The sequence below is a fragment of the Mustela erminea genome, chromosome 10 (assembly GCF_009829155.1).
Source record: "Mustela erminea isolate mMusErm1 chromosome 10, mMusErm1.Pri, whole genome shotgun sequence".
Classification (NCBI taxonomy): Eukaryota; Metazoa; Chordata; class Mammalia; order Carnivora; family Mustelidae; genus Mustela; species Mustela erminea.
In genome coordinates, this window is record NC_045623.1 from 78,750,013 (window position 1) to 78,772,288 (window position 22,276).

At 42.7% G+C, this 22,276-nt stretch overlaps 1 protein-coding gene across 6 annotated transcripts; it reads right to left on the reverse strand.

Moving 5' to 3' along the window:
• Positions 1 to 1,199: 1,199 nt before the first annotated feature.
• ZFP69 (ZFP69 zinc finger protein) lies at positions 1,200 to 17,610 on the reverse strand. Of its 6 annotated transcripts, none has more exons than XM_032303541.1 (6): positions 16,847 to 17,610; positions 15,400 to 16,029; positions 14,008 to 14,093; positions 8,275 to 8,401; positions 7,653 to 7,748; positions 1,200 to 3,600 (listed from the first exon to the last, which is right to left on the reverse strand). In XM_032303541.1, exons 2-6 carry the CDS (start codon positions 15,524 to 15,526, stop codon positions 2,468 to 2,470), a joined length of 1,569 nt encoding a protein of 522 aa, XP_032159432.1. In that variant the 5' UTR covers positions 15,527 to 16,029; positions 16,847 to 17,610; the 3' UTR covers positions 1,200 to 2,467. The 6 variants fall into 6 exon arrangements, with proteins under 6 accessions (XP_032159432.1, XP_032159431.1, XP_032159429.1 ...); XM_032303540.1 differs by having other exon boundaries at positions 7,653 to 7,751; XM_032303538.1 differs by having other exon boundaries at positions 7,638 to 7,751; positions 15,400 to 15,878; positions 16,847 to 17,609.
• Positions 17,611 to 22,276: the final 4,666 nt, after the last annotated feature.

The window sequence follows — 22,276 nt, forward strand, 5'->3', positions numbered from 1 at the left end:
TGTGTGAAAGAGGGAGCACAAGCAGGGGGAGTGGCAGGCAGAGGAAGAAGCAGGATCCCTGCTGAGCAAGGAGTAAATCAAGGATTCAATCTCAGGACCCAGGGACCATGACCTTCGCCAAAAGCAGACACTTAACTGCCTGAACCACCCAGGCATCCCTAAAGTGAGTTCTAATTAAGTGAATTCCTAGACCCTTCCCAGGTCTAAAAATCTGATCCTATGTACTGGTATCCAAGAGTGAGTTGGGATCTGGAATTCTATGAACAGTAACCCTTTCCGCTCTCTTGCCCCTCCAGACACCCCCCCCCCCGCAAACCACCCACCCAATTCACACCATCCACACGGTTCCCACAGAAGTTCTCTGCCTACCTAGAGGTGGGCACCTGACCTGGCTGGGTCAATACGAGACTTTCCCTAGGATTTTAAAGTTGCAAAGAAGAAAAAGAAGACAGTTATCTTTTTTCTGGATGATGAAAACAATATATATAAAATCTGGAGCTGATGGTAACTGTGATTTGCTACAAGGTGTTTAAAAAAAAAAAAAAAAAAAGACAGAAAAAGCTCCTGTGAGAGGTGGAGAGAAAGCTGCCTGGGTTTTCTCAAGTGCTTCAGGTCCTAGTTCAAGTCTGCTGTTAGAATGTGTTGCAGCCCATGAATTACAGGATACCCCAGTATCTTTCTAACAATACTCCCACTTTAAGACTTGAATCACCCCCAAATGATTTGTGTTATTTGATCAAAGAGTCTCAACTAATCTGTTTAGCCAGAGCCCACATGGGAAAGAGGAAAATAGGAGATGGAACTATAAAGTAGCACTAGTTACAAAGGAGGGCCCAAGTGCCAGGCTTTGTTTGGTTTATCATGAGTCGTAGCAGTGGGATGGAGATAAGGGGAACTCCATCACTATTTCACAGAATCACTGAAACTGTAATACGTTTGGTAAATGTTTACCAAATTGAAAAATGAACACGTACAAAACCATGTGGTCCTAATCTTGGTGCTCCGTTTTCTCAGACATGAGTAATGTTAATTATGCTCTCATTCATTCATTAATGCTTATTAGAAAGTCACACCCTACCTCTTTCCTGTCTTCCTCCGTGTGTTAACTGTAACTTGCTAACATAACCATCCTGTAAAAGGCTGTGTGGTTGATCATCCGTGGTACACCCTGCCATCCTGAGTACCCTGACTCAATTGTCCGTGTTCCTCCATCCCATCAGAAGGGCTGCAGCCACAATTTTACTTGCTATGACAAGTGTACTGGCCTCCTCAAAGGGACTCTCACTGATCAGTCAGCTCCAGCCTCAGAATTAGGGACTGGAGTAGTTGGTGGAGAAAGGGTTTCTCCTGCAGCTGAGATTTTGGTGGGCTTGGCTTCAGGAAGATGCAGATTCTTCTCTGGCTCCAGGAACGGCAAGCACCACTCTCCCTGGGGCTGCAGCTCAGCTGGTACTTCTGGGCTAAGTTACTGAGACAAACGGATACTTCTTTGATGATTAAAAGGGCAGATGGTCCAGGACATGCTTCAGCATCAAGTGGGTCCTATAGTTCTCTATCTTGCTGGTAGGAAAATAGATCAGTCCAACCTATGAAGGCCAGTTTGGCAATATCATCATAAAAATGCACATGCCCTCTAGTAAGATTCCAGTTCTCAAAATTTACCCTACATGTCTACTTATGTGTCTGAGAAATTTAAAAAATGTTTAAGACTATTCATTGCAATAAAAGAATGGAAATCCAAAAGTCCATCCATAGTGGACTGGCTAAATAAATTAAACTATATCCAAACCACAGAATACTAAGCAGTTGTAAAAAGGAACTATTAGGCACTTTATCCACTAATATGGAATGACTTTTGTGATAAATGGTTAAATGATCAAAGTAAAGTGCAGATGTGTTATGCTTAAAAAGAAAAACTCTTCATTTATATTCTCTTGGATATAAATACAAAAATCTCTGGAAGGGTGCACACACAAAAAAATTAGTTATAAAAAATGGTTGCCTCTATAAAAAATTTGGGGATGTAGGAAAAGGACTTCCCTTATATGACTTTCTATGCCTTTTGAGCCTTACCCCATTTTTAAGTTTCCCCATTGAAAAAATAAAAGCTTACTTAAAAAATAGGGGTGGTGACATTTTCAACAGTTCATCCCAATTGTTAAGTCTATAAATCAGTGAATGGCCATGGAGAACAACTGATCCACCATGAAATCAGTAAGATAACAATTATGTGTGCACTCTCCATAATGCTGAATTTAATTTGAAGGACATCCTTTATTCTTGATTAAATACTTTGTATGGAGGTGTTAGTAGATAGTAGTTATTGGTGTACTGTTTATTTACATAATGGGCAAAATTAAAAGCTGGCATCATGATACCAATTACTCAAATTCAGAATCCTGGAATTTAAAAACACAGAATCATTGATTTAGAGCTGGCTTTTGTTCTCATGTTGAGTAATCTATTTTCACACGTTATTTCGAAAGGCATTCCTCCTGTGTATCTCATGGTGTCGGCTAAGTGATGAGTTATAGCTGAAGGCTTTTCCACACTCATTACACTCATACGGTTTTTCTCCAGTGTGGTGTCTCTGATGTTTCTTAAAGGAGGAATCATGCCGGTAGGCTTTTCCACAGCGGCTGCATTCATATGCTTTCACTCCTGTATGAACAGTTTTATGGTTGCTAAGGTGTATCCTCTGCCTAAAGGCTTTCCCACATTCCTTGCATTTGTAGGGTCTCTCCCCAGTATGGATTCTCTGGTGATGTGTTAGATACGCTCTATGACTAAAGGTTTTACAACACGCGGTGCATGCGTAGGGCTTCTCCCCAGTGTGAATTCTTATGTGTTCACTAAGGTGCCTGACCTGCCGGAAGGTTTTCCCACATTCATTGCACGTAAAGGGTTTCTCTCCAGAATGAGTTCTCAGATGCTGGATCAAGCTGATGTTCTGGCTGAAAGCTTTCTGACATTTATCGCACACGTAGGGTTTCTCTCCAGTGTGAGTTCTGTGATGCTGATTAAGAGATGAGCGATGTCGGAAAGCTTTGCCACATTCTTCACATTCAAAGGGTTTCTCACCAGTATGGATCCTCTGGTGCGTAGTCAGGGATGCACTTTGACTGAAGGCCCTTCCACACTCCTTACACCTGAAAGGCTTTTCACCAGTATGAATTCTCATGTGTTCAGTGAGATGAATGGGTTGTTTGAAGTTTTTTTCACATATGTTACATTCATAGGTTTTTGTTCTTATGTAACTCGGATGATTGATCAGGTCTAACTTGTATTTGTTCCTCTTTCTAGGTGTATCACATTTACGGTGCCTCTGCTCTATAATAACGTTTGAACTGACAATATTTTCCCCAAATTTGTTAGTTTCTTGGCCACTCTTCTTGTGGGTCAGGATGGCTTGTCTTCCATCTCTCCCATGGGTTTCCTGGTGGCTTTCTAAGTCACCAGCATATTTAGAGACTTTTCTCAGTGTGGAATAAATGCCATCATCTCTCAGGAACCCTTCCATCATAATGCCATGATAAAACTGTTCCTGTAAAATGCTGTTCTTTGCAGTTGATGCATCGGTTTCTGTTTTAGTCCTCGAGTCTGAAAGAAAGGGAAAGAAATGCAAGTAACCCCTATTCATTATGCTTTGAAAAATCAATTATTGCAATGAGTAGGAAATAGAAATTAGGATAACTACACATATTACGTACGAGGTTCTGATTACAGTTGACCCTTAAACAACATGGCGGTTGGGATACCTACCCCAACACAGTAAAAAAAAAAAATCCAAGTATAACTCTTGACTCCCCCCCAGAACTTAACAACTAATAGCCTCCTGTTGCCTAGAAGCCTTACTGATAAGTCAATTAATAAATTTTATGTTATATGTATCATACACTACAGTCTTACAATAAGGAGAAAATGTTAAATTATAAGGAAGAAAAAATACATTTATAGTGCTGTGAAAAATCCACATATAAGTGGACCCACGTAGTATAAACCAGTGTTGTTGAAGGGTCAACTGCACAACTGAATATGGTGATGCAATCATGGAAGGTAATGGGAAGTGAAGAAACAGTAAATAAGAAAAATGTGTGATTTAATATACAGCGTAAAATTTGAGCACATTAGACCTATTCTAATATTAAATTATGAAATTTCAGAGTGATGGCTTATGAGTATCTTTTTCATTGACAACTACTGTTAGAAAACCATCTCCCCACATGAGCAGCAGCAAGAGAAGCTTGTTCAAAAAATAAGGTCTGAACTAAGAACTTTCATAAAAACATTAAGCTTTTAGTGAATTGTATTAATATTTACATTGTTCTACTTTCTGTGGTTATTAGTCTGTCCCTAGAAAGGAGATTTGTAAGAAACCCTGACTATGTTGCTATTATTGCTATGTTCTATGAAAACATCTTTTATCTTTTTTGAGGGGGAAGGGGAGTAACAGAGGGGGAGGTAGAGACAGAATCTTAAGAAGGCTCTACTCCATGCCCAGCGGAACTCAATCTCACAACCCTGAGATCATGACCTAAGCCAAAGTCAAGAGTCAAACACTTAACTGAACCACCCAGGTGCCCCTGGAAGTATCTTTTAACCTTCAGAATTCTGCCTAGCTTTTTTACCTGATAATTTGTTTATATTACCAATGTTTCAACTGACAGATCTGTATCCTGAAAGATATAACTTCTTTTAAGATTTTTTTGTTCAACACAAAAGGATCATTAGTACTTCCAAATTCTTTTTTAAAAGATTTTATTTATTTGAGAGAGAGAAAGAGAGCATGAGAGGGGAGAAGGTCAGAGGGAGAAGCACACTCCCCGTGGAGCTGGGAGCACAATGTGGGATTCAATCCCAGGACTCCAGGATCGTGACCTGAGCCAAAGGCAGTCACTTAACCAACTGAGCCACCCAGGTGCCCCAGTACTTCCAAATTCTTAATGACTAAAGGCAATAATAGAGTCTGTGTTCTGTAGGCTTCTTCTTCTTTTTTTTTTTTTTTAAGATTTTATTTATTTATTTGACAGAGATCAGTGATCTCTGTCACTGAGCCACCCAGGCGCCCTTATGTAGGCTTCTTATTCTAGTCCTGAATATGGGAGGCAGAAGAGAAGAGGACAGGGAAAGAGAGATGTTGAAAAAAAGAAAACCCAAGAGAATATATAAACAAATTATTAGAATTAATAATGGAGGAAAACAAGGTGGCTAGCTGTAAGATCAATATATAACATCAAATATGCTATTACACACCAACAACAAACAGAAAACATAATTTAAAAATATACTATCAGGGCACCTTGGTGGCTCAGTTGTTCAAGCATCTGCCTTTGGCTCAGGTCATGATCCCAGGGTTCTGGGACAGAGCCCACACTGGATTCCCTGCTCAGAAGAGAACCTGTTTCTACCTCTCCCACTGCCTGCCACTCCACCTACTTGTGCTCTCTTTACCTCTCTATCAAATAAGCAAATAAAATACTTAAAGTAAGTAAATATATTTTTAAAATATAATATGTACATTATCTATGATAGGAAAATATAAGGTCTTCAAGATGAACCTAAAAGATGTAATTTGAAGGAAAACCTTCATAGGGAAAATACTGAAACTTTATTTTTAAAAACGTTAGGAAATACCAATAAATGGAGCAATATACCATGTTTCTGGAATAATAAAACTCAGTTATCATAATATTAATTCCCCCCAAAGTTGATCTATAAATCCACTTCTATTCCAATCAAAATACCACTGGAGTATTTGTGCACATGCACATACTGTGTGTGTGTGTGTGTGTGTGTGTGTGTGTGTGAAATCTGATGCACTCATTTATATGGAAAAAGCAAGAGGCTAAGAATAACCTGGACAACTTTGAAGAACAAAATGGGAGAACTAACTCTATCAAATATGCAGTTTCACAATGAAATACAGTAATTAGCTTGCCATTAGAGTAGGGCTAGAATACAAAAACAGAACAGAATGCAGAGTGCCTACAACAGAACCAAGTATATAAGGAAGCTTGAGAGGTAACAGAGTGTCATTAACTATTAAATAAATAGTTCCTGGACTGATCATCCATGTGGAAAAAGTCAAAGTAGATCCTCACCTCATACTATATATAAAATGATTCCAGGTGAATTAATTCCGAATATGAATATCCAAATTTTAAAAATTTAAGCCAATAAATATTACATAATTTTTCTATGATCCAGAAAAGAGATAATAATAGAACAATTGGCAAAGGACATAAACAATTTACATATGAGAATTCTGGATGGTCAATAAACATGAAAAGTATGCTCCTCTTACTAGTAATCAGGAAAATGAAAGACACAACAAGATACCATACTCATCCGTAAATTCACAATAATTTTATTTATTTATTTATTTTTTTAAAACTTTACTTATTTGAAGGGTGCGGTCAGAGGGGAGAAAGAATCTGGAGCAGATTCCACGCTGAGTGCTGAGTCTGAGATGGGCCTGATTCCATGGCCCTGAGATCCTGACCTGAGCTTAAATCAAGAGTAGGATGTTCAACTGACTGAGCCACCCAGGCACCCTTACAATAATTTTTAAATTTGCTCTGGAAACTCTTAAAGCTTGCTGATTGGAGTACAAATTGATGCAACTGCTTTGTAGCGCAACAAAATGAAGGTGCATATATACCATGACCCAACAATTTTGCTCCCACCAGACATCTCAGAAATCCTTGCCTATGTAGACAGGAAGACACTGCATCTTGGTAACCCTCAATCTCAGAAACAATATAAATGCATATTAATAGGAAAATGGCTAAATAAATTGTGGTTTATTGATTCAATGGAAAAAAAGAACTAGAGCAACACAAATAGCAACCATGTTGAATGAGAGAAGTAAGTAGAAGTATATACACGATTTACTGAAAGAATAAGAACATGCAAAACAAAATTATATATTGTTTTGGGATATACACATGTAATAAAAGTATGAAGACACGTGTGAAAATGACTATATTTAAACTCTGAAGAGCTAGTTATTTGAAAAGGTAGGAGGGTCACAGCAGGGCTTCAACTCTTTTTTATCTTAATCTAGTTGGAAGCTACATAGAAGTTTGTTACAATGTTCTCTATCCCTTACTGAACACCTAAAATATTTCACAGTAAAACAAAATTTAAGGAGACGGTTAAGGACCACTGAATTTGGGGAGAAAGTATCTGTGGTGATTTCTCTTGCAAGAATTTTCATACAGTAGTTACAAAAATACAAAAGACACATGAGTTTAAAAGAGACTGAGAATCAAAGCTGAAACTGTAAAATGGAAGTTAGCAAAAAGTGGAAACAGAATGCAAGAGAGAAAATTAAAGAACTGTCAAATGCAGTGAGACTCCTGAAAAGAGGTGTTTCCTGTGAGGCGAGACCATGCACAAACTTACTGCTTAGAAAAAGGAGCTTTCAATTCAGAGGTCAGGATACTGAAGAAAAGAGGGAAAGTCAAGTTTAACCTTAATGAAGACAAGATTCCCTTCCCTCCAACTGCGAAGAGACTGTTGCAAGGTCAGGGGAAAGAAACGGAGGGCGGGGTGAAGTCAGGTTTAGCGCATGTCCTGTCCAGGGGCTGTGGGAAGAATTCAGGGACTCGAGCCTACATATTAAAATGTACTACCTGTCTTAGTCTCACCGGAACTGGGATCTTCTGGGCCTTCTTTCTCTGTCATCCATGGTTCTTGTCCTTTCTCCAACTGGGATATCACACTAGGTTTGGAAAGTTGATATCCTGCTTATAAAGTAAAAAAAAGAAGAAGAAGAAGAAAAAGAAGCATGAATGCTTATGTTGGGTTCTAAGAGCCATCCCCAGAATGTCATTCTAGTCCTCTGATATTCAGGGTCTCTAAAGATGGAAAGGGGCACCACAGAATATATTTCTATTCTATCTCTACCAAGTAAAGCTGTATCCCCAAGGAATGAGACATCTCTAATACAAAACCCAAGGCAAGGGGCTCCTGGGTGGCTCAGTGGTTTGGAGCCTCTGCCTTCGGCTCAGGTCATGATCCCTGAGATCGAGCCCCACATTGGGCTCTCTGGTCAGCGGGGAGCCTGCTTCCTCTCTCTCTCTCTCTGCCCGATTCTCTGCCTACTTGTGATCTCTGCCTGTCAAATAAATAAATAAAATATTTTTTAAAAAAAGAAAAGAAAGAAACCCAAGGCCAAACTCCAGGGAATCCACAACATTTGATAATTTAGAAATAATGACTCTCCTATAATGGGCAGGTTTTCTGGGTGACTGTCTCACCCGTCCTTACCCACTGAGACCAAGTTCCCATAGTTCTCCAGCATCACCTCCCGGTACAGATTCCGGTGAGCAAGGGGCAGTTGTCCCCATTCCTCCTGGGTGAAGTCCACCGATATGTCCTTGAAGGTCAACAGTTCCTAGAATATTGAATATATTCCTTTTCAGACAGAGTCCACCTCCATCAAGGTCCAAGGAGTTCTGAGAGAATTCTAAGTTCTGAGAGATTCTAAACTAGTCCTACTGAAAGCCTCCTCTGGAAGTGGTTGAAAATCCTCTAGAGATTATCATCAATAAATACTTAGAAAAAACGATGGTCATACGTGCCTTCGAAAAAAATTAAGCAGGATAAGGGAGGAACATGGAGAACATGGTGAGGGGAGAGGACGATTTTCATGCAGGATGGTAGGGGAAGGTCTCTCAAAAAAGGTGGTATCTGATCAGAGACATGAATTCAGTGAGGGAGAGCTCTGTGGAGATCTGAGGGGACAGCATTCCAGGCAGGTACAAAGGACCTAAAACGAGAGCATCCTTGGCTTATCTCAGGAATAGGAGAGTGGGCATCAGTGGCGGAGGGTGGTGAAGGAAGGAGTAGGAGATGAGATTAGAGAGGCTTCGGAGTGGGGAGGGAAGGAGAGAGAGGCTTTCAACCCTTATTGTCATGAAACCAATGCATTCCTGATGAGCTTACATTCTGGGGCCCCACTGGAGTTTAATGCAAAGATGAACAAAGCCATCTGGAACTGCGGTCTGACCCCTTCCTAGCTCAAATACTCGAAGATCTAAAAAAGATCAGTGCCCCTCCACCCCAGCTGTGGTGGCACGGGCTTTTGTAGTTGGGGTTAATCGGAAGCGAACTCACCAAATAAAAGTTACCTCAGCCAGAGCTCTAGGGGGAATATGAATAATCAGGCCCTCACCTTAACCACCAGACAGAGGAAAGGGCTTAGTCTCCTGGAAATAAACAGAACTAAACAAACTATATTTCATCCCCCACTATCCTTTAATACCCAATATCTGAACTACTAAAATAAAACAAACAAACAAACAAACAAAAAAACCTGTTACACATGTGAAGGAGGAAGAAATCTGATCTAGAATCAAGAAAACAAAAATCAATAGAAGTAAACCCATAGGTGACCAAGTCACTGGAATTAGCAGACAAGAAGTTTAAAGCAATTATTAAAATATATGTTAAAAATTTACAGTAAAGTATGGATAGAGGGGCACCTGGGTGGCTCAGCTGGTTAAACATCCGACTCTTGATTTTAGTTCAAGTCATGATCTCAGGGTTGTGAGATCATGCCCAATGTCAGGCTCTGTGCTGGGCGTGGAGCCTGCTTGAGAGCCTCTGAGATCTCTCCCTTTCCCTCTGCCCCTTCCTGCCTCTGCTTGCTCTCTCACTCAAAATAAATAAATAAAGGTTAGAATAGCTGAAAACACGGGAAATTGAGGAAGAGAGAAAAATGCTAAAGAATTAAATGAAAATTCTACAAATGAGAAAAATCCACTGAACGGACTTAGTGGCAGATTGAACCCTGACAAAGACAAGATCTGTGAAACTTGAAACTCGAGAGGTCAATAGATATTATCCAAACTGAAGCAAGAGGAAAAAACAAATAACCCAGGATAATACCAAGTGGTTTAATATACATGTAATTAGAACCTCAGGAGATAAAAGAATGGGCAGAAAAAATACTAAGAAACAAAGGCTGAAAATTTTCCAAATTTGACAGAAAAAAAAAAAAATCTAGCCACAGATCCAAGAAGTTCAGCAAATCCCCAAAAGAATAAATTCAAAGAAAATCATCCCTAGGCACATCGTAGAAAAACTGCTGAAAGGCAAAGACAAAAGGGAAGATCAGAAGAAGGCAGGAAAGGAGGAACAGAAAAACAAGAGAAGATGGTATAAACAAACAGAAAGGCATGTCACCTAAAGAGAGAAAATATAACAGCTGACTTTTTATTCAAAACAGTACAAGCTAAAGGATTGTGGAACACTTTTAAGTGCTGAAAAGAAAAAAAAAAGGCACCCTAGAGTTCTACATCCAGCAAAATATTCTCAAGGAGGAAGACAACAGGAAAAGACAACCGGGCTTTTTTTTCCTTTACTTAATTTCTTTTTCCTTTAAAGATTTTATTTATTTGAGAGAGAGAGAGCGAGTGCACGTGAGCGTGAGTGGGGAGGAAGGGCAGAGAGAAAGGGAGAAGCAGGCTCCCTTCAGAGCAAGGAGCGCAACATGGGGCTCAATCCCAGGATCCTGGGTCCATGACCTGCGCGGAGGGCAGACGCTTAACTGACTGAGCTACCCAGGCACCCCTTCTTTCCTTAATATCTTAAGAACAATTTACTATTAAAAATAAAAATAAGAGGGGAATGTGCTCTCAGTGGGGAGCCTACCTGATTCTCTCTCTCCCTCTGCCCCTCCTCTCCGCTTGCATGCACACGTGTAATCTCTAACATAAAAAAATAAATCTTTTTAAAAAATAAAAAAAAGAACAATGTACTGTGGAGCTTATAACGTGAAGTGAAATGTATAACAATATACAAAGAATGGGAATGAGTAATTGGAAATACGAGGTTTTCATACCGTATGTGAAACAGTGTAATAGTAATAGTGTCACACCGTATGTGACATGTTAATAATGTGTATTGTAATGGCCAGGACAACCACTAAATGCAAATCAAACAAGTATAGCTAAAAAGCATTCAGGGGACATAAAGTGGAATACTAAAACACTATGCAATCCAAGAGGATGCAGAAGAGGGTCAAAGAAACAAAGATGCGTGAACAGCAAACGAAGACCAAGAATAACACTTAAATCCAACCGTATCGAGGATTATGGTAACTGTAAATGCATGAAACAAGCAAGACATGGCTATGTGGAAGGTCGCACTCTAAATATAAAGACGCAGACAAGGTTAAAAGCAAAAGAATTGAAAAAGCTATGCCCTACAAGCAGTAACTAAAGGAACACTGGAGGAACTATAGTTAAATTAGACAAAGCGGACTTAGGAGAAGGAATATTACGAGCCATACAGAAGACACAGCTTATAAACTGTCAGTTCATCAAGGAGGCAACCATTGGGGCGTCTGGGTAGCTCAATGGGTTAAGACTCTGCCTTCAGCTCAGGTTATGATCTCAGGGTGCTGGGATCAAGCCCTGCATCAGGCTCTCTGCTCAGCAGGGAGCCTGCTTCCCCCACCCCTGCCTGCCTCTCTGCCTACTTGTGATCTTTCTCTGTCAAATAAATAAATAAAATCTAAAAAAAAAAAAAGAAGGCAACCATCCTAGGCATTAATGCATCTGATAACAGAACCCAAAACAGAGCTGACAGAACTAAAGGGAGATAGAGACAAAACCACAATATAGATTTTAATATTCCTTTCTCAGTAACTGATACAAGTGGGCAGAAATGTATCAAGGATTCAGATTGGAACAACCTATTTAGCCAACTTAAACTAACAGACATTTATAGAACACTATAACTATCAACCGCAGAATATAAATTCTTTTTTAAACTTTTTATTTTGAGATATAGATTCCCATAGAGTTGTAAGAAATCACACAGACACACATAGTGAAAAGAAGGGGAACAAGAACGCCAGTGTTCACAGCAGCAATGTCCACAACAGCCAAACTGTGGAAGGGGCTGAGATGCCCTTCAACAGATGAATGGATAGAGAAGATGTGGTCCATATACACACTAGAATACTACTCTGTCATTAGAAAGGATGAATAGCTACCATTTGTATCAACATGGATGGAACTGGAGGGTATTATGCTAAGTGAATGAGTCAAGCCAAGGAAGACAGTTATCATATGGTTTAACTAATATGTGGAACATAAGGAATAGCACAGAGGACAATAGGGGAAGGGAGAGAAAACTGAATGGGAAGAAATCAGAGAGGGAGACAAACCATGAAAGACTCTGGACTCTGGGAAACAAGCTGAGGGTTGCAGAAGGGAAGGTGGGGTGGGGGATGGTGTAAGGTGATGGGCATTAAGAAGGGCACGTGATCTGATGAGCAATGGGTGTTATACACAACTAATGAATCAGTGAACACTACATCAAAAACTAGTGATGTACTGTACGTTGGCTAATTGAACTTAATAAAAAAAAAAACATTATTCTGGGTGAAAAAAAAATAACACAGAGATGCCAAGTACTCTCTACTCAGAATGAAGCAAAGGTTTGATTGGAAAGGGGCCTGAGGGAACTTCCTGAAATGATGGAAATGGTCTATATTTTGGTTACAGGGTATATATATACATATGCCCAAATAGAACTATACACTTTCTTAACTATATTTTTCTATACTTAAATTGTAGCGCAATTTTTTAAAAAATTTCATCTTTTCCTAGCACTAAGAATCCCATCAGTTTTTTGATAAATGTCAAGAGGCAAGGAATTTCAGACTGTACAATGTAAAGATACTCTTTAAACAATTAGATTATTGTAACTTCTTCCTAATTGCTGTAAATAACTCTGAAATGCATTTCCATCCTAGAAGGAATCAGCATCTGAATCAGCTGAGGAAACTGGGATTGTAAACAGCTAGAAAAAATGACCCCTGATCGCCAAGCAAATAAATACAAGAGCAAAGTTCAAATCCTGTACCATCTAACTTCAGAACCCAAGTTCTTTTCACTTAAAACTCTTCTGTCATTGAAAAACATCTGATCTTTAACAGTCTTCCTTTCTCATTCATTCTACAATTTTCCTCCTGTTTCTCCCATCCTTCCAGGAGGCAGTGAGGACAGCCCGTGAGAACTGCCCACCCTGTCTGAAGCGTGCGCCATGTGGCCAGACCACTTCTTCCCCATTCGCTTCTCCTTTGGTTGAAGTGTGACCTCTGTTCCTAATACTCAAGTTCACCAGTGACATGTGTTTGGCACATAAGAATGTCAGAACCTTCTTCTCTCTTAGCAAAGTGTGTTTCTGAATACTCAAAATACTCCAAAAATATTGAATATGAAATACTGAATATTAAATACTCAAAAAATTGATGTACATCTTAGACTCCAAGTAATATCTGTTCGTTTTTAGGGGCTAGAATTCGATCACTCATTTCACTTTCTCTACAGAAATCAGCACAGCGTTAAATCTAGATGTTGGTCACAAACAAGAGTTAATAGGAGGGAAGTGGGGCACCTGGGTGGCTCAGTGGGTTAAAGCCTCTGCCTTCAGCTCAGGTCATAATCCCAGGGTTCTGAGATTGAGCCCTATGTTGGGCTCTCCGCTCAGCAGGGAGCCTGCTTCCTCCTCTCTCTCTGCCTGCCTCTCTGCCTACTTGTGATCTCTGTCAAATAAAGGAATAAAATCTTTAAAAAAAAAAAATAGGAGGGAAGCTACCATGAGTAGGGGAATGGCCACCATTGCAGCCCAGTTTTCTGTATAAGAGCTCCCTATGTTGAATCTGTTAGCCTCAACACCCTCTCACACTTAAAAAAAAAAAAAAAAAAAAAAAAAAGGCAAGTTAAGGGGCGCCTGGGTGGCTCAGTGGGTTAAGCCGCTGCCTTCGGCTCAGGTCATGATCTCAGGGTCCTGGGATCGAGTCCCGCATCGGGCTCTCTGCCTGCCTCTCAGTGTACTTGTAATTTCTGTCTGTCAAATAAATAAATAAAATCTTTAAAAATAAATAAATAAATAAATAAAAATAAATAAAAATTTTAAAAAAAGGCAAGTTAAAGCCCTAAAAACCAAACAGCATGTCAAAAAAATGAAAGGAAACCAACCCACCTGGGATTCTGCTGCTCGGGACCCAGACGTGACTTCATCCTTCAAACTTTCTTCCTGGGTCTCATCGGCATCCTGAGACAGCAGCGCTAAAGAAGGGAAAGAGCTATGAGGCATGCATCTCCTCATAGATCCCAAATAGAAAAACTGCCTCCAGATCTGCTGAACACGGCTTTTCTCTCAAAACATTCACAAAGAGGGACACTTAGGGCAACTCAGAGCAGTCGGAGCCTCCTTAACGAGGAGGGTCCACAGTGCGTTGCTTTGGGCATTAACATGTCCCAGTGGTCAACGCTGGTCCAAAAGCACAGATCTATCAGGCCACTCCTCTGTTTGAAAGGTTTCTGAGAAGAAAGAAAAATCCAAACACTTCCCATCGCCTTTAAGGTGCTCTACGACTCACCAGAAGCATCCTTTCCCGGCGTGTTTCTGCTATCCACCATCCTTCATCCATCCTACATACGCTGACCACATTCTCGGCCCTCAGTCAGACTAGGACAGTACCCACTCTCTGAACCACTCCTTAAGGCAGTCATTTCTGTACCCTTCCCCAAATCGTCCACAAGAAATTTAGACATCTTTCAAGGCCCAAGTCAATGCTATCTGCTTTGTGAAAATTTCTCCAATAAATACAATCAAAAGTATGTGTCCCATCTCTTGTCTTCCAAAAGAAGTTTACCATAGCACTTTCTTAGGCTACTTTCTATTATTTTGACCGGGATATGTGTCCATCTCCATCAATTAGTAATAAGCATTGGAGATCATTATTCATTTTGCCATCGGTCAAGATCCTTAGGAAGGTCCCTGCCTGCTGCAGCGAGAATCGGTATCAGTAGGACTTGAAGTGTTAAAGGCATGAACTAAGAGACCACGTGAGACACATAAATTCCTGTGTCCATGTATCTGTCCTGACCAGACCACCAGATAATGTGTAACCTTGGACTTGTTTCCCACTGACCTCCTATAAATTGGGAATCATCAAGCATGTCATTCCTTCCTCTCAGAAGAAAAGAAAGGCTCCTTTTGAAAAACATTGGCTTTGGGCCAGAATGACCAAAACTTATGAAGGAAGACTTTGGGAGGGCATTAGGGAGTGGAAACCTTTGACCCCACTGTCTGGGAATCCTATATACTTGGGAGCCACTGTTGTGTGCTGATCTGAGGACTGGAGACGGGAGCAGCATGGAGCACATGGAAACAAGGAGCCCATGCTGAGAGCCCCACATTTCCTCTCATAGCGATCCCCTTCCCGAAAGTCACAAGCATGAACCCCAAAGACCTGCTTTCCCCCAATTTTCTCCCCAGGAGACCACCTCAGCGAAGTGTGTACCTATCTTTTCACACACAAAATGTGAATTCTTCTTTCCCCATTCCCCTCCATCAGCCTATTCTCACCTTCTCCTTCAAACATCTTAGTCACGTCCTCCCACAAGGGTGCCACCTCCTTGGCCTTCTTTGGATGGCGTAGCTTCACCCAGGTGCTGGCCTCTGTGGGCAGGGTGATTAGGAGCTGCTGTAGCATGATGCTGCCCACCCGACAGAACTTGTCCACTTCTGGTGAGAAAAACCGCCAGAACCTCTACTGAAAGGCTTCACAGGTGCGTCGTCTCCTCTGAGCACAATCTCCTGCCCTTGGAACTTTGGTGTGTCCCTGTGGCACCAGAGGCTGTGGGCTCCTAGAGGCTCAGGTGACTTTAACTCTGAAAAACTGACTTCTCTCTTAGATTAAGTACAGCCACCCCAGGAGGCAGCCATTTGAGTAGGTTTGAGTGCATGCCTCTATATTCTTCTAGAGGAGCAAAAGGCAGAAGAGGAATCCAAGAAGCACCCAACACACAGTCAGAATTCCAGAACGTGCGAAAATATATTTCAAACTGCAAAAGATCCAAAAACAAAGATTTGGCATCAATGTGGGAGTAAGTATGATCAATGCTCTTGGATGCGGCTGTCTCCCAGTTCCATATGCACATACAAGCGTAGACGCTGCCTTGACGTCCCTCTTTGTGAGTTGCATGCATCTTCTGCCTGGATACAGGTTTTGGAGTTAAGAGAGCAAGCTTTGAAATCAGACAGCGTGGGCTAGCATCCTGACACTTGGACTTAAAAGCTCTAAGGCATTTCAACTCTCTGAGCTTCAGTTTCTTCATCTATAAAATGGGGATAGCAATTCTACTTTATAGCGCTGTAATACTAATTGAAACAATGTCAGGCATGCAGAAAACCCGTAATAAATATTACTATAAACCTTTTGTTTTAATGCTGCATCACAGCATTATCTTTTCAAACTACTTTTTAAAAACAACTAGAGACTTCAATTTAAAGTTCAAGTGTCATAAGGCTGGAATAATCACACAGCTGCATGTTCACATGCCCAAAAAGCGCCAGACATATCCCCACCCACGCAGATGGCCAGCAGCTGGCAAGTCCTTCTAACCTGTTAAGATGCCTCCTGGTTTCAGACATGTTAAAATGGGGGAGGGGGATGTTCAGACGGAGGAAGTACAGTACACTGAGAATCATGAGGACTACTGCAGAACTGTTTGTAACAGGAAAATCTGGAAACAACTCAAATCTATCATCCCAACCAACGCCCCGTGGTTCGAGCAGGTGCCTCCGCAGCGACCTGGTCCAGCACATTTGGCTCCCCACGCACAGTCCGAGTTCCGAGCAAAGGGAGCCGGCCCAACTTTTTGAAGTTTGTGAGGAAGGGTACGTAGTTTACGGGCCCCCCCACTCGGCCCCAAACTGAGCCCGCTCGATGCACAGAAAGGAGCTGCATCCCGCAGGCTGGAGCAAGTGGAAATATCCTGCCCCGAATACAGAAAAGTAAACGTCTAGTTACCAAAGTGGGGAAACTTTCCAAGCATCATTTGGAAGCTGGCCCTCCTCACTGCTCCTGGCTGTGTCTCCCCGGGACAGAGGCTGCGGCCCCTCGAAGCCTCAGCAGCTCGGCCCTGGACGCTGCTGGGATCAGGGACGCAGCCGCAAGAGCGCTGGCTCCCGAAGCTTTCCGCGCCACAGGGTGTCTCTTCGGTGGATCCCGAGGTAGCAGATTTTGTTCTACCCCAGCCCTCCTAGACCACATGTCCCCGCTCACCAACGATTCTCCAAAACACGCCCCCACGTTCCCGCGGGCTCCCAAAGGAAGCCCGCGGGACCTCGGCCTCCGCCCCGGACGCGGGGTTTCTCCCGGCTGCCCGCGGAGCCTGCCTAAGGCCGGCCTTCGCACCGCATCGCGCCGCCGCCCTCCCAGGAGGCCTTCTGCGGCCGCGCGCCAGGGAGCGGGGCTCCGCGGGCCGCAGTGGGAGGGCTGCCCGGACCCGGCTTCTCCCAGATGCGGGCGAGGTTACACCTCGCGGGCTGTCGCTGTGACGCCGGGCCGGCGGCGGCCGACTCCACCCGCCGCCCCGCCTCGTGGGCCGCAGCCCCGGGTGGCCTGGCGCCTTCGTCCTCCCGCCGCGCCCCGCCGTCGCCCGCGGCGCCAATTGCCCCCGCGCCGCCCCGCTAGCCCCCTGTCCGGCCACCACAAGCAGCTGCGCAGCCACCCTCTCTGTGCGCGCGTCTTCCGGCGGCTCTGCACGCCCCGCCGCGGGCTCCGCCCACGAGGGGCCGCCCCGAGACCGCCCTCTCCCGGGAAGCCGGCGCGCCCGAAAACCCGGAGCCGGAGCAACGGAGCGCGCCCGGGGAGCCCAGACTCAGGGGCAACCGCCAGCCCTCTCACTGTGGGCGGGGCCAGCCGGCAGCCGGAGGGACCACGTGGCCCGCCCGCTCCTCCGGTGGGGGGAATCCCTTCTTTGTCATTCTGTCATTCATTCGTTCAGCAACTATCTGGAGTGTCTACCATCGGCCCCGCATTGTCACGGGTTCTGAGCATAGAGCAGTTATCAAAATGGTCCCTGTTCTCTTGGTTCTTCATTCGTGAGGAGTTAAATAGATAATAATGTTGAGCAGAAATTCAACCCAGTGCAGCTGAAGATCTAACAGGCTTTATTGATTCATGAATGGGGTAGCATCCCATCTAGCAAGTAGAGGGGAGCACTACTAGTTGTTTGAAATAGAAGGTTTTTGGTGGGGGGGAGGGGACCACAAGGAAGTTATTAGCAAAAGAAAAAAAAAGGATAGTTCCAGGTAAGGTCACCTTCTTTTAAGGGTTAGAGCTGGGAATCTAATTAGGTGGATTACCTCATTTACCTTTGGGGGATGGAGAGGGCCCATGTGTCATATTAGCTCAGTGGTGCCAGATCACAAAATTCCTGGATGACTTGTTAAGACTATATTTTGGGGGGTGATTGGAATTGCAATTAGCTTAGCTATTAAGTCCTGGTTTAATGACTTGACCTCAGTGGCCCCATTTTGAGTCTGTGGTTTTCTTTTTAACAATAAAAAATAGAAAAATCAATATCATCCCAGCTGATGGTAAGGGCTATGAGGGAGCAGCCTGTGGAAATAGGATAATGAGGACTTTGTCTTTCTGATAATAGTGGAGCTAGAATATTTATATTAACCCATCTCAGAAAACAATAACATAAAAACTGAAGTCTGGGGGCACCTGGGTGGCTCACTCAATTAAACATCCGATTCATGGTTTTGGCTCAGGTCATGATCTCAAGGTTGTGAGATCAAGCCCCACATCAGGCATGGAATCTGCTTGACTCTCTCTCTCTCTCTCTCTCTCTCTCTTTCTCTCGTTGTCTCTCTCCCTCTCAGAAAAAAAAAAAAAGAAAGTAAAAGCCTGGAATATATATTTTTAAATGTTCTTAAAGGAGTGCACTGGTTTACTAGGACTGCCACAACAAAATACCACAGACTGGGTGGCTTTAAACAACAGACATGTATTTTCTCACAGTTCTGGAGGCTAGAAGTCCAAGATCCAGGTGTCAGCAGAGATAAGGAAACTGAAGGGGCTCCATTTTAGGAAGGCTCTATCTCTGCTGTTTCTTTGCTAGGCCCCATGTACTCATGTTTCATATTTCACCTTGAATCTGAGTAAACCAAAGAAGCTACATGTTCCCACTCCAAGGGGAGAAGCGAGAAAGTTAATCATTCCCTGAGTTTCATCCTAGGCTCCCACATACCTGATAACATCAAAGAAGAACCGGATCCTGAGCTCCACGACATTAGGCTTTGAACAAATCTCTGCCAACAATGGCATCCATACCCCCTATTTTCAGTGATGTATAGGACAACGGCTATTGTTCACCTGACACCTTTAATCAAACCTGGATTCCTAAAGGAACACATATCCTGGACCTCTTTCCAGTATAAACACTTAACCCCAAGCAACACAGAGACTTGCTTCTCCTTTTCTGAGTCTCCCAGACACTCCATCTACTATGCTCTATCACTTCCATTATTCAATAAACTCTGCTCTCCCTTCCTCCTGGCTTGAGTCTGATTTCTATCCTGTGCAAAGCGGAAGGCTCTCTTGGCTGGTCCTGCAAGGACCCCTCTGGGTCCTCAGACCAGGCCTGCCTACGTCAGCAGAGTTGGTTTCTCCTGAAGCCATACTACTTGGCTGCAAATGGCAGCCTCACTCTGTGTCCTCACATGGTCTTTCCTCTGTGTGCTTACAGGCCCCTGGTGTCTCTCCGTGTGCCCAAATTTGCTCTTATAAGGACCCAGGTCAGGTTGGATTACAGCATACCCTAATGACTCACTTTCTCTTAATCACGTATTTAAAGATTAGGGTTTCAGCATATGAATTTGACAGGCGCTGGGGAGGACACAGTTCTACCCATAACGAGATGTCTAAGGGATGGGGAAAAAGAGAAAGTCAGGATCCAGGAGGTAATCCAACTTGTGAAATGATCTTTTACCCTGAGGAAAGTTGTTAACGACATATGTGTATGGAGTGGAAGGTGTTTGCAGCTGCATGACTAAAAGCTGGGTAGGGGGGCACCTGGGTGGCTCAGTGGGTTAAAGCCTCTGCTTTCGGCTCAGGTCATGATCCCAGGGTCCTGGAATCGAGCCCCATGTTGGGCTCTCTGCTCAGCAGGGAGTCTGCTTCCCCTCCTTCTCTCTCTGCCTGCCTCTCTGTCTGCTTGTGATGTCTGTCTGTCAAATAAATAAAATCTTTAAAAAATAAAAATAAAAGCTGGGTAGGGAGGGACAGAAGGACGTGACCAGTAAAGGTCAGTGAAGAAGTGATATAGCATTGGTACAACTAGGTTGGAAGAATTTTTCCAACTGTGTGCAAGAGTGTGTCCACTGGGGGAAAAAAAACACAAAAGTGTTGGGGGGGGTAAAAAACACACAACATAAAACTTACCATCTTAACCACTTTTAAGTGTACAGTTCCATAGCATTAACTATACTCATATTGCAAAACAGACATCCAGAACTTTTTCAGACTTTTGAAAATCCGAAACTCTATACCCATTACACAAGAATTCCCCCTGTCCCCCTTCCCCTAGTCTCTGGGAATGTCTATTCCACCTTGTGTTTCTATGAACTGGGCTACTTTTGATACTTTATATAAACAAAATCATATGATGTTGTCTTTTTTAAAGATTTATTTATTTTAGACAGAGAAAAAGAGAAAGATCATGGTGAGTGGAGTGGGGAGAAGTGGAGGGGGAGGAAGAGAGAGAAAGAATCACAAGCAGACTCTCCACTGAGCACGGATCCCAACGCACGGCTCGGTGCTATGACCCTGAGATCAGGACATGAGCCAAAACGAAGAGTCAGACACTTAACGGACTCAGCCACCCAGGCGCCCCACAATGCTGTCTTTTTACATCAACGTTTTAACATTGGTATATCTGTCCGGGTTCTGTCATGTTTGTTTTCTTTATACATCTCTATGATTTCATAAATGAGCATTTTTTTATAAGAAGCAGAAAAGCCATAAAATGCAATATGAATAGTTTCTGGCCTTGAGCGGTTACGTGTACCTAGCATAATAAACCTGTTGTGTAGTGTCTATTACAAATGCCTCTTGACAGATGAAAAAATAGGATGAAGTTTGACTAAGATCACAAAGCTAGGGATGGTAGAGTTGGAATTTAAATACATATTTTTATGATTCCTGAAAACAAACTCTACCATTCTGCTATGAAGGCTTAGGATCTGAGCACAACATAATATCTGGTGAAAAACAATTCCAGTTCCAAAGGCAGGTAAACCATGATTCTAATTACATAAAAGCACACACAAAGAAGACTCAAGATAACAAAAATAATCCTCTATGTTATCCCTGTAATGAAGAAGGGTGAAACATTATTTGAGCTCTATAGTATTATATAGTGAGTGGTCCAGGTTGGTGCTTCCCGCCCCAACCTCCAAACACCAACCATGAGTAAATATTACATTTTCAGTATTCTGAGAAAATTAGTGAAACCTGTAACCAATGTGTTAATGGGACTAATTGTAGCTGCAGATTTATGTGTGCAACTGCAACTTTTTACCCTTTTTGTTTGCCTTTAAATTTCCTGGACTCTCCTGGGAGAGGCAGATTTGAAATGTGCCTCTCATTTTGCCCCCTCTCGAATAACCCTTTTCTCACTGCATACTCAATGCCTGATTGTCTTTGCTATCCATTAGGTGGATGAACTTGGGCTCGGTTACAAATTTGGCGAGGAGCTATTTGTGTATGTTTCATTGGCCCTCAGCCTGTAACATGATGAGTCCTAGCCCTTACCTAAGTTCTTTGTCCTGGGGAACACCCCCAGGCACTCCCCGCCCCACGGGGCACCTCCTGCTTAATTTAACTCATGTGGCAAGGAGACAGTTTGGGGTTTGGTTTGGACAGAGGGGTGAGTATTTTATATGGAGGGCATGCGAGCTTCTTTCTTTCTCTCATTTGGTTTAAATCTTAGATCTCTTCCTGCCCTTCAGATGCCTCCAAATAGGGGGTTTGGGCTCTCTTGGCCTCCTTTTCTAAAATGTTGATGAGGAAGCTGTTTGGTTGGGTCGGTGAAGCCCTGGCTTTTGGGGAGGAACCAATGTTCACAGAGGTTGGGCCTCATTTGTTTGGTTTGTTGTTGCATATTTTGGTGTCTTTGGATAACACTTGCTATGTTCTCATTGGAAAATGGGAAATGACAATTTGACCCCACATGCAGACCTCTGGGCTGTATTCTCCAAAACTGGGCATTTTTTCATAATGCTGCTTGGCCACATACAGAGAAAAATGACCAATGAATGGATCTATCCATTACAATCTCGTCTTAACACTAGATTTGTTTTGTAAAAAGGAGACATCTGGAAATTAGGCCCTTAAGATTTTGCTTGCATCTTGTGTACTTGTGTGTCCATGAATACTATAAATGTG